This window comes from Hydractinia symbiolongicarpus, chromosome 15, assembly GCF_029227915.1.
Source record: "Hydractinia symbiolongicarpus strain clone_291-10 chromosome 15, HSymV2.1, whole genome shotgun sequence".
NCBI lineage: Eukaryota > Metazoa > Cnidaria > Hydrozoa > Anthoathecata > Hydractiniidae > Hydractinia > Hydractinia symbiolongicarpus.
The window spans coordinates 7,829,021-7,840,286 of NC_079889.1; the positions used below are offsets into that span (position 1 = coordinate 7,829,021).

The 11,266-nt window shown below is 34.3% G+C and overlaps 1 protein-coding gene across 5 annotated transcripts; it reads left to right on the plus strand.

Annotated features, from left to right (window-relative positions):
- Positions 1 to 1,587: 1,587 nt before the first annotated feature.
- On the plus strand, positions 1,588 to 11,009 carry LOC130628929 (synaptotagmin-15-like). Of its 5 annotated transcripts, none has more exons than XM_057441990.1 (7): positions 1,588 to 1,915; positions 4,558 to 4,820; positions 7,288 to 7,333; positions 7,477 to 7,551; positions 8,971 to 9,494; positions 9,621 to 9,744; positions 10,377 to 11,009. In XM_057441990.1, the coding sequence occupies exons 2-7, from the start codon at positions 4,602 to 4,604 to the stop codon at positions 10,697 to 10,699; spliced, it is 1,311 nt and encodes a 436-aa protein (XP_057297973.1). In that variant the 5' UTR covers positions 1,588 to 1,915; positions 4,558 to 4,601; the 3' UTR covers positions 10,700 to 11,009. The 5 variants fall into 5 exon arrangements, with proteins under 5 accessions (XP_057297973.1, XP_057297972.1, XP_057297971.1 ...); XM_057441989.1 differs by having other exon boundaries at positions 1,589 to 1,880; XM_057441988.1 differs by lacking the exon at positions 1,588 to 1,915 and adding an exon at positions 2,927 to 3,003.
- Positions 11,010 to 11,266: the final 257 nt, after the last annotated feature.

Below are 11,266 nucleotides of genomic sequence, written 5' to 3' on the forward strand. Positions count from 1 at the left end.
ATTTGCTCGACAAGAACGTTTTTACCCCTTTAACCCTGTTCAATTTTTATTTAACCCTATGGGATACAAAAAGTGCCCGCTGTTCATAAATGATGACAGAATAGTTAACTACGCAATCATAGTTTAAGACAAAATTTAAAATCATAATTATTTCTCTTTGACGTCAGCATTTCTTGTTTGCTTCATCAGTAATTTTGAGATTGTGGAAAATATCATTACCTCTAAATATCGTGGCTGAGAATGTTCTCAGCAATATTTTGTATCTATTTTAATTTTCTGTTAATAATATGAATGGTTTACAACATATCTTCGTTTTTTGCACATAGTGGATTAGTTCTGGCAAAATCCCCCTAAAAGCGATTTATTTCATACATATTGGGTAAGAATCGTGAAAATCGAGAAAAACGGATTCGACAGGTGGCAAAACATAATTAAAATTCTTAAATTAAAAACATAAATATTTGTGAAATTTTCTTTAGTTTAGAATTTATAGTATTTTTACATTGTAAAGAGTTTAATATGGTGGTTTTGAGTAATGTCTAATAAGTTGTGACGTTATCACCAGATGGAGTAATAATTTTGGAAAAGATCTGGCCATAAAATTATTAATAGTCACAAAGTTTCGTAATAACTTGAAGATATTAAAACTCAAATTTTCCGCGGGCATTTTTTGCCTCTCCTCTCATGCCACTTAGGGTTAAATACGCATATAAGTTTTTTCAAAACAATAATTTTGAAGATTTTCTCTACTAAAAGGGGCATTTATTTGAGTAGGTGCCATTAGGCCCATTAAGCTGTGGCGTGCGTAACCGAACTTATCAAATATATACCGTATATACCGGCTCGGCACAGCTTAAAAAACTGTATCCAGCCGTGCTGGACCCAGTTGTACCGTAAAATATTGTTGGTAAATACAGCTAATTTGGAAATTTTAATGGGGTTCAGTTCGGTTAGGCTCGACCCTTGAGGCGTGACAAATATTTTTTGAATTTGGTGTGGCAGGGCACGGCTTATACAAACGGCATTGGATAGATGGGGAGTTTAAAAAATAATAATAATGAAAAGTAAGAGTTTAAACTTAGGAGGGACGTTTGTTTAAAGCATTACGTAATATATGTTTTGGTTTCTGGTACAACAAAAGAAGCAAGGGACAAATTATTGGTTCTATATCTAACTATTTATTTTTAAGTATGCATGTCACAAGTTAATCGTTCCATTTTATGCAAGAAATACCCGAGTGTAGCATTGAACATGGAAAACATAACCAAACAAAATCGATTGATAGACGCAAAACGCGATAAAGGCATGGCTGAACAAATTGTTTTTAAAATGATGATTCACAAGGTTCTTAACACGCCAGGTCGAATGTGTTTATATCTGCATGTACAGCTGCCAGAGAATTATCGCCAACGTGAAAAAAATGTATTACAAAAGTTTGCACAACCCTTTAGCATAGATGTGTGAAATTCTTCTTTTAAAAGAAAATGAAATCTTGCAAACTTGTGTTATTTATATTCTTTAATTACAAGCGCGGGAAAACAATTACGGTCTCCTACGTAGAGGCTAATAAGGACAGTGAATGCCCGATTTTTCTCGTTATGGCAAAGTGTAGTTTCGAATTCAGCGTGACCGGAGAACTGGGGCAAAAGCTAAATTTGAAAATGTATATGTATCTATGCGTCTGAAAAATGATCCTGTCAGTGGAAGTCTCTGTAGCGGTGTACTCTTGTAAAAGGACGTTAATTAAAAAGTACTTTACGCACAGCTGGTTCAACCTGACTCTATTTGGCAAACTTTGTTTTATTCATCTCGCCAATGAATTCAATCAGCTAAAATCCTAGAAAAATGTGTTGAATGAAAAGAGAAAATATTTGGCAGAGGTAAAACATGTTGAGACAAATACAGTATTTAGCAGGTCTGTTAGTTTTTGTATATAAAGATGTAGCTCTGTTACACGAACATCGTTCGGCTAAAATCTTACTTCCTTTAACATTCTCTTTTTTCTCGCCCAACATTGAATATAAGAAACGAACACCTCTAGTATTAAGACAGACAGGTTAATTCATTTGCTATCTGGTTTGCTATCTGCGAAACTCGAACTTATGCTTTGTAATTTTATGCTAAATTTATTTTTTTGTTTTCATAGTAATCTTGTCTTCTTAGGTTTTGAAGAGTACGAGTTATATTTCATTAGAAAAATTGCTATGTAACCTCCTTGATAGAGACATATTTCATTACATATGTTCCTCGTGAAACACATTTCATCAGACATGTTTCTTGCTAAAGATATATTTTATTAGACATGTTTCTTGCTAGCACATATTTCATGAGCCATTTTTCTTACTGGGACATATTTTATTAGACATGTTTCTTGTTAGAGACATTATTTGATGAGACTGTTTCTTGTTAGAGGCATATTTGATGAGACATGTTTTTTGCTAAAGACATATCTCATGAGACCTGTTTTTTGCTAAAGACATATCTCATGAGACATGTTTCTTGCTAGAGATATATCTCATGAAACATGTTTCTTGCTAGAGACATTATTTCATAAGGCATGTTTCGAGCTGATGTGCTTCACAGGTGAAACTTTTATAATAAATCTTAAAATAGCCACTCTTTAAGTATATTCGCCATTGAATTAAGGTGTTTGTGGGTGCAGATAATCATTAATAAAACACCTCCGCCCACTTCCAAAAGCGAATAGTCGCATTTTTTGTTTTCTCAGAAACAGTTTCGTAATAAGCTGTTTTTACTGCATTTACGTATTTTTATTACATGTAAAAGTATTATATAATATAAATAAAAATAATAAGAAATAATAAGGAATTTCGCAACAAGGCGTTCTTACTTTAACATTAACACTACTATTTTTAATTTTTATTTGTTAATGTTCTATAATTAAAGCCAATTTATATATATATATATACTTGTAAATATAAGGATGAATCAAAAGTTCGTAAAAATAGCTTGTAAGATATATGATTGGAAAAAAGAAACAACGTAAGTGAATTCCTTTCTTCAACCGATAACTTTTTGATATTATTTTTTAGCCCGGAAATAATACTGGACATTTTTGTATATACTTTAGGTGGAAAAATAACTTTATTTTTTGCCGTCTAGGCTGAAAATGAAAAAGAAAAAAATAAACAAGAACTTCAAAAGGGGAAAACGTGACGAATATATTTTTCACGTGACTAAGATTTTCTTCGTTTGGTACTGAAGACCATAAAAGACCCTGAATGTTTACTGGGTTTCGCTTCGACGAAGTAAGCCCATAGATCTAAACACTATAGTTTTCCCACCTCCACCCATCGTTCTGAAAACTAGATAAACATATGCAAGTATCAGTGCTAGCTGGTGTGGAGCAAGTAACAGTTGCTCAGTTTAATCAATTGTTCCACCAATCAGTTTCAGCATTGTCAATGTTTTTAACGCGACAAAACAAGACGCTGGTGTGAAATGTGTGTCTCTGTGAGAGCTTAGGAGTATAGAAGTTAGTTAATTAATGCTGAAGAAGGCAACACAAAGAAGAAAAAGTGTGGATAGAGAAAATTTTGAGGAAGTTAGTATCGAGATTTCTGCTGCCTTCTTAGCGCTATATTAAGTTATATCAGATGTTACCGGGTAAGGAGCTAGGGGTATTATCCCAACTATTTTAATAGAAATGAAGTTTAAAATGGTGTAATATAATTGATATACTTTTAATATACTTTATATATATATACGTACTTTTTAAAAATATGTTGTTTTTTAAGGCTAAGGAACCATGTATTTAATAAGAAGGTCGAAATATATGCTAAAAACAAGAATTGCAAAACAACAACGATAATCGATCTCAACGAATGACCCTCCCGCTCCTTCAACACTCTACACCCAAACAACCCCTAGTTTAGGACCAATTTTTTTGTAGACTACTTTTCTTTCCAGAAAAATTCGTTAATTGTTGTATGTTCGCATGTGTAGAAAAAAACAACTGCTTGGATGTTCAAAATGTCGCATGCGTCATCTTGCGATAAACTTGCGTAACTTACAATCTGAAAAAGAAAAAAAATTTTAAAATATATCACAAGCGGAAATCTGATTTGCTCATTACTGTACCTCCAGAACTGTGACGTTAGTGCGCGTAGGCTGAAATTATAACTTCTCTTTAAAAAGTCTAATAATAATTAGAATTATATATAAAAATAAAATTCTATTTGCCTAAATATAACATATTCGTAGGCGTTGTTGCATCGACCACGTGAGAAAAATAGTCAAAGAGATTTATTTTTAGTTGCTAAATTTACACGAAACCGACTTTATGAAGGAATCGTTGAGAATAGCACAACAGCTGAGTAAAAGAGACAATTTCTTTAGTCACGTGACATGAAACGTACACTCTACGATAGAGTGTTTGGCGGTTTATTTACATAAATTGTAATTCAAAGTAAACTGACAAAAAAAGAAAACTTTAGAATTAAAATAAAAAAAAGAAATAATCCCAGCGTGTGATTAAAAAAAAGAAGAATAAGAAGAGTAATACATAAACTGTACTTTCTGGCTTTGACTTCTTAGGGTAAAGAAGAAGAAGAAGAAGACAAAGACAGAAGGAAATCAACATGGCTAATCTTTTACAGCCTGGTTTCGACAGTCCCACAAGAAGAGGTAGTTACCAACCCCCTTGTTCGCCTAAAGATGCGTTGATGTATAGGGAGCAGCAAAGAAGATATAGTTTTCCTGGGAAAGACGACGACAAAGTGGACACAAAAAGCAAAGTAGACGCAAGTCCTTTGGGCAGATTTAGAAAAAGTATCGCTCAGATCGAAGCCGTTAACGCTGTAAGATCTATATTTCATTCTCGTCCCCAGACCCCTTTGAGACAAACCTTGAAAGTAGGTTCGTCTCAAAGAGAGCTCTAGGGTTGAGAGTGATCTATATTTATTATTATTATTTTATTTTTAAGTCAAACAGTCAAGTCAATAACCTTCTTTCCAGGCTTCCTGGGATCTTTTTTAAAGGGATATGGGAATAAGGTTTTAAACAATCTCTTTACACCTTACAAGCATCGGTATAATAATTGTTGAAAAAAGGAGGCTTACTCCCATCTCCCCTCAATTTCTATAGAATTGCAATATATTCTTATCACTACCCCCTGGTTCAATTCTAAGTTCTAAATTTCGACTGTTACCATGATGTTGCAAAAGAAGAAAAGAAAAGAAAAAACAATAGGATTTTTTGTTTATATTTTTTGTAGAAACTTAACTAATAAAATGTTTCCAAAACTTCTGATTATCATTGTATAATTAAGAGAAGAAACTAATCTAATGGAGTTAGTAAGTCATCTCTTATCTGTTAAGGGAGTTTGGGAAAAGTTACTTAGGTAAAAGGCGTTGTGCTTGACCGCCTGAGGGCGGTTTGTGAACTTACATTTTGCGATTTTGTGTTTTATTGTCATCAAAAATACAATTGCGTACTTAACACTTTTAACTTGACACCCGTAGTATTAACAATTTCACGCCTAAGTCTTGTACCACCTAACTGTACGTAACACCCTTCAACTATACATATTGTGCATAGAGCACATAAATCTTGTATCGCCTACCACACTGTGCGTATCAGACCTTAATCTTGTCTCCCACACCATGCTGTACGTAACACACTTCCGCGTCATCTACCGTACTGTGCGTAACATAGTTCAATATTGCGTCGCATGTCACACTATACGTGTCACTGTATAACTCCTCTTTTACAAGGCTTCAGTTACAGAGCTACAAGTATCAAAGATGGTAGTAAAAATATTACTAATAAAAGGTGTGTCGGTTGAACACAAACTTTGTCCTCCTTCGTCGACCTGGGTGAAGTAACACTGCACGCAATCATTTCTTGTCAGAGCCAGCACAGCAAGTCTTTCATTTGCAGCTACACCAACGGGTCAACGCATGCCCTCTGAGGAAACGTAGCTAGGCAATGCCAATGTATATATAATGTATTCAGAGCACAGGTCTCACATTAATAACAGCGCTTCCAACACTAAAGTGGCTATCATGTATGAGCATTCAGAATACTTTACACCTTCTAAAGCTTCATTATTTCAAAGGAGTCCTTGTCTCCCTCATCATTTGAAAGCTAATGATTAATACCTGCAAAACTTATTTTACAGCCTTGTCTCCAGACCTTCTTACGAAATTACTTATCCTATTATGAAAGCAAAACTTAGAACGAGGTTAATTCTCATTTCATATGCAAAGATAAATATAAATGCAATATAGCAATACGCTTTCTACTTCCATAGAATAACCAAATTGTTAGAATGGCGTAGCAAGCAGCCTAAAGTTTCACGCAATCTTTATTAAAAGTTATCGCGATACGTGCTAGAGCCTGCAGAGCATATCAATTAAAACCAGGAAACAAAGAAAATACATTGGTTAATGTATCAACCAATGACGTGTTTGCGTGGGATCTTTTCAGTCAATGGAAAGTTTCATTTAAATTTTATGTTCTTCGCCAATCATCACTGCATACTTAAGAATGAAGCCGCAAATCTGAAACTGTTGTGAAACAGACGAACTTGTGACGTACACAAGAGGCGACGTCTATACCACGTGTTAAACGAATAAAAATAATATGTGTATATTACGTGATCTAATCAACTCATTTGCATCCACTGAAACTTCATTAAATAGATTTTGACGTATACTTTGAAAAACAATTTGTTCTCTTAAACAAAAGAGTATTATTCAATTAAGCAATTTAAAAATAGTTAAAAAATTAAATAAATATAAGACTTAACAAATATTAATATAAGTGAAACAGAAGGTGAAAATATTCTATTTAAAGTAATATCAAGGCATAATTCAAAGTTGATGTACAAACTTGTAGTGTTTTCTTTCTTCGAAGAAAAAAAGAGAAAAAAAAGGGTCTCCTTAATATAACAATAATTCATTCAAATATTAAATTAAAATATATGGAAATGAAATAAAGAAAATTAAAAGATTTGACTGGAGTGTAAAAAAAGAGAGTTTGGAATAAAATATAATCTAAAAGTAAGAGGAAGAAGAAGTGAAAGAAAAAAAATTGAAGACAAGCAGAAAAGACATGGAACTTCCTTCACATGAATGTTATTTGGCTGCAAAATACAAGCGTCGGGTAAATGCCAATGTTAACCCAGGGCTTCTTAGGCTTTTTCATCAGATAGAAGGTCTGAGAATGAGGTTGTTATGCTGAATCATGTTCTTTCCAAGAAAAATGAGTCCTGGGAATTGTAGTGAACAATGTGTTTTTACTATGCTTGTCTAATTCGTTTAGTTTTTCAAAGTGAAACCATGGACTTCAGATGAATCACTAGCGCAAGGTAAATACTTATTTTTCATTGGCCACACTTTCCTAAAATAATTTTTTAATTGTACTACTTGGCACCTGGAGCGAGCATTTCGCACTTGCTGAAACCCTTGGATCTGTGATCAAGAATCTAAAAGTATACCAATTCTTGCTTAGATGGAAAAGAATCGCGGAAAAGTTTAAATGGAAGTTCTAGTTCTTTAAGAACAAGTCCCTTGATGTCAAGAACAGGTACTTCCTTATTCTTACGTTACATTTTGTAGCCGTTGTCGTCTCGTCTGTTAAACAGGTCAACCCCGATCCCCAGGACCTGTTGTCTCTTTTAGCATGTTCGTCGCAGCCCTATCAATACGCGTAGCGCAGATGAGAGACAAAAAGTCCCGGGAATGATGTTGTAAAATAGGCGTTAAGAGAACCCCAGGAACGAGGACGCATTTTTTAAACAATAACCTTATTGGTCAGTTTTAAGCAACCGCTGTGGTGAAGGCAAATCTTTTATGTAGTCTTTGATTACTACTGTTCTGTAAAATATTTATGGGTGGGCTGTTATGCTACGCGCAGCTATTGTCTCTTTGAAGCCGCTGTTTAAACATTAACCTTTTCTTAATTCAATGAAAACGTTAAAACGGGAAAGAGTCTTTTACTAAAAAATATTTGTCCCTACTTTAATTTTTAAACGAAAAGTTCGCCAGCAAAGTAGATGTTTTTAAGCAAAAAGCTAAGCATTATATGGTGGAATCTAACATTTTAGTGCTCTGAGAAAGTAATCGATTTAAACACATTTTTTAATTTTTCGAAAAGCCTTGGAGCTTTTAGCCTTGAAATTATAGTCTAAGTTTTTGTTCTTACGACAAAATGTGATCAACCTTGATCCAACGGCCTTTTGTCTGTTTATTGTATATTCGAAGCGCATCCCGGCGTGGGGAAAAACAGTGGGAACGAGATTGTGTAAAAAAAGGTCAAAAGTGAGAAATATTTTGTGCGACACTTTTTTTTTCCGGTCAGGTACTTATGCATGTGCGAATTGGGATACCTTAACCGTCTACTTTGCGGGAGCCACTGTTAAAAGACACAAATATTGAAAAAAAATATATAATCCGCAAAATTTTTCAAAAATGGAATTTTATGTCGGTATGTCGATCTTGCTCTGACGCAATTAACAGTCATTGAGGGTGTAAAATCAGAATTAAAACCCTGCAAAGATCTCTGAAAAGCACTACATTAAACAGTTTGAAAAATATTGTTGATTTTAATAAAATAAACCTTCCCTTTCGATTTCTTTCATTCATTTGTTAAACATTTGCGAAATTAAAAAAATCTTTACAAAAGAATTTTCAGGACATGGACTGCGAAAATTTTGTCATTAACTTATTATGTAGTACTAAGATATACGCGACCAGTTATTTCGACCCCCTCCCCCATTCTTTAAGAACGAGTTCGCCGGTCCCAATGCAATAAAATCAATTGATAAATACAGAAATCAACGTCGTCCCCAGGGTTTTTTGACATGAAGGTTAGCCGTCAAGTAAGCGCTAGCGGCTTTTAAATTAGGCAACAAACCCTGGGGACACAAAAGTGCCAAACCGTCATAACTAATGGACAGGATAGGAGAGACACAAATATTAATTCATTTTTTATTTCCGTTTATAGATTTAGACAAATGTGATTTTATTATTCCAAAAACCCAAATACTTCAAAAGCAAATCAGTATCCACCACAAAGATACTGCAAGCTTAGGAGCTCTGGATGTAACACAATATTTAAGTAACGAAGAAGCTCAGGAACTAAAAGAAGGTGGTCTGAAACTGGGAGAAGTCAAGTTTTGTTTAGCGTATGACGAAGTTGAAGAAAAGTTGAAGATTATATTAAAGTCTGTTGATGTTTGTTTGAAACCTAGTGCTTCAGTGCTTGGTAGTAACTGGGTGTGTGATACCATAACACAGGTCGATATATTAAGCGATAAAAAGAAACCAATAGAATTAACGCTTGGGACAACGAGTTTATTGGATATTAAAAAAAACGATGTAACCGAGAAAACGTTACGTTTGTCGATATATGATAGTAGACGGAAGCACAGCAAGATACCAATTGGCCACGCTCTGTTACCGCTGCGAGAAGTATCAAATATAGATCGATTGAATATACACTCAAAGAAAATTACGTCGTATTCACAGGTATATACTTCTTTCAGTAGACTGTGAATGTGTGTGACGATACTTTCATGAAATTTTTAGCAAAAAATGAAAAATCCCTGGGAACGAGAGTTCTTTAAACTAGAATTATATTTCTTGCTTTTTTAGCCAGCGGGATTTAATAAAGGTAACCTTGTTGTCTCTCTTTCTTGGATATCAACTGCAAAAAGACTAGAAATAAAAGTTGGGCAAGCAAGTAATTTAAAAAGTCCACATGGTGTAGATGGAAAAGGTAAAGCTTAAAAATTTCGAATGTTTAAACATGGTTGCCATATTTAGTTAGAAACGAGGGTAATTAAACCTCGTTTCCAGTCATTTTGTCTTTGTTGACACCAGATAATAACATCCTTAGGTGACCAGCAACCTGGAAACACCGAATAGCCTGGACAAGTGAAGAATTTTAAGACTGAGCCTAAATTCAGGAAAACATTCAGAATTTTTTTAAAAGGGAACATTTCAGCCGTACAATATCTTCTTAAAAATTCTGTTTTTTAATAAACAGTTTCACATTGCTACCATTTTGTCCCAAATTTTTACTTACAGAAAAGTCAATGGAAATGAAAGTTAATCAGATACGAGCAAAAACAACTTTTAACCTCGTTCGCAGGACTTTTTTTGTTCTTATGTTTCATACGTTTTGTCCAAATGTAAAAAAAACGTAAGTTGTCTTGGGGATAGGGTTGGCAAAAATGATCGCATAACAAGGCCCCAATGAAACCAGTGTAATGAAATACAAAAAATAAACCATACATCAGAGATATGCTGAAAGATTATTGATAGCAAGTCTAGAAGAAAAAGAGTTTTGGTAATGCTTCCATACATGAAAAAAAATCTAACGTTTATACAACCACTTCTTTCATTTAGATCATTTCGTCAAAATCACAGTTTTCATTTCTGGCAATAAACATAAATCATATAAAACACCGTTAGTGAAGGCTACGCCTGAGTTGAAATTCCGCGAAAAGTTTACTGTACCTCTGACGTCATCACAGCTGAAAGAAACTTCGTTAGTTTTTCAATTATATATGAAACATACTAGCAAGAAAATGATAATAACAAAAACACTGACCGGAAAGACTGTCATCGGCCCGTACATGAAGCACGCCGACCGGTCTCTTTCGCAATGGGAGAAACTTTTCACGAATCCAGTAGAAGAATTAATGGAGACCCACACACTTTTCTTATAACGAACAACTTGCTCTTAGTCGCAGACGTCTTGTTAAATCCTTCCTTCTGTCTCACTGCTCATGTTTACCTTGTGGACAAGGAGTTGGTGCAACCTCGTTTCCAGGTTTCCTTGTATTCTGGTGTATCCTGGGAACAGGATTGGAGTTGGTCTATCAAGCTACTTAGTTCTGAATTTCAAAAGTTAATTATTTATTTGTAAATATATATTTATTTATTTACGGTTACACAAATATTTATGCTTACACAAATGTTAACCTCTTGTAGATAAAAACACAAATGCAGGCCATTTGAATAAAGACTCAAATTTAATTCAAGCAGTATTTCGTGGCCTTTATGTTGTCCTTGCGAACAACCTCTCCCTCAATGCTTCCTATTTTTTCACATCGGAATGGAACCTTGACAAGGATCTGATCTTGGATAGTCATGTGACATATACCTTTTTTATTTTTTGCGAGCACTAATTTCGATGTTCGCGAAATCTATTATTCCCCTCAAATTAAATTTGGCGAATAGTGGGTTTCCCAATTATTTATGCGGGAACCAATTTTAGCGAAAATCTCGCGAAT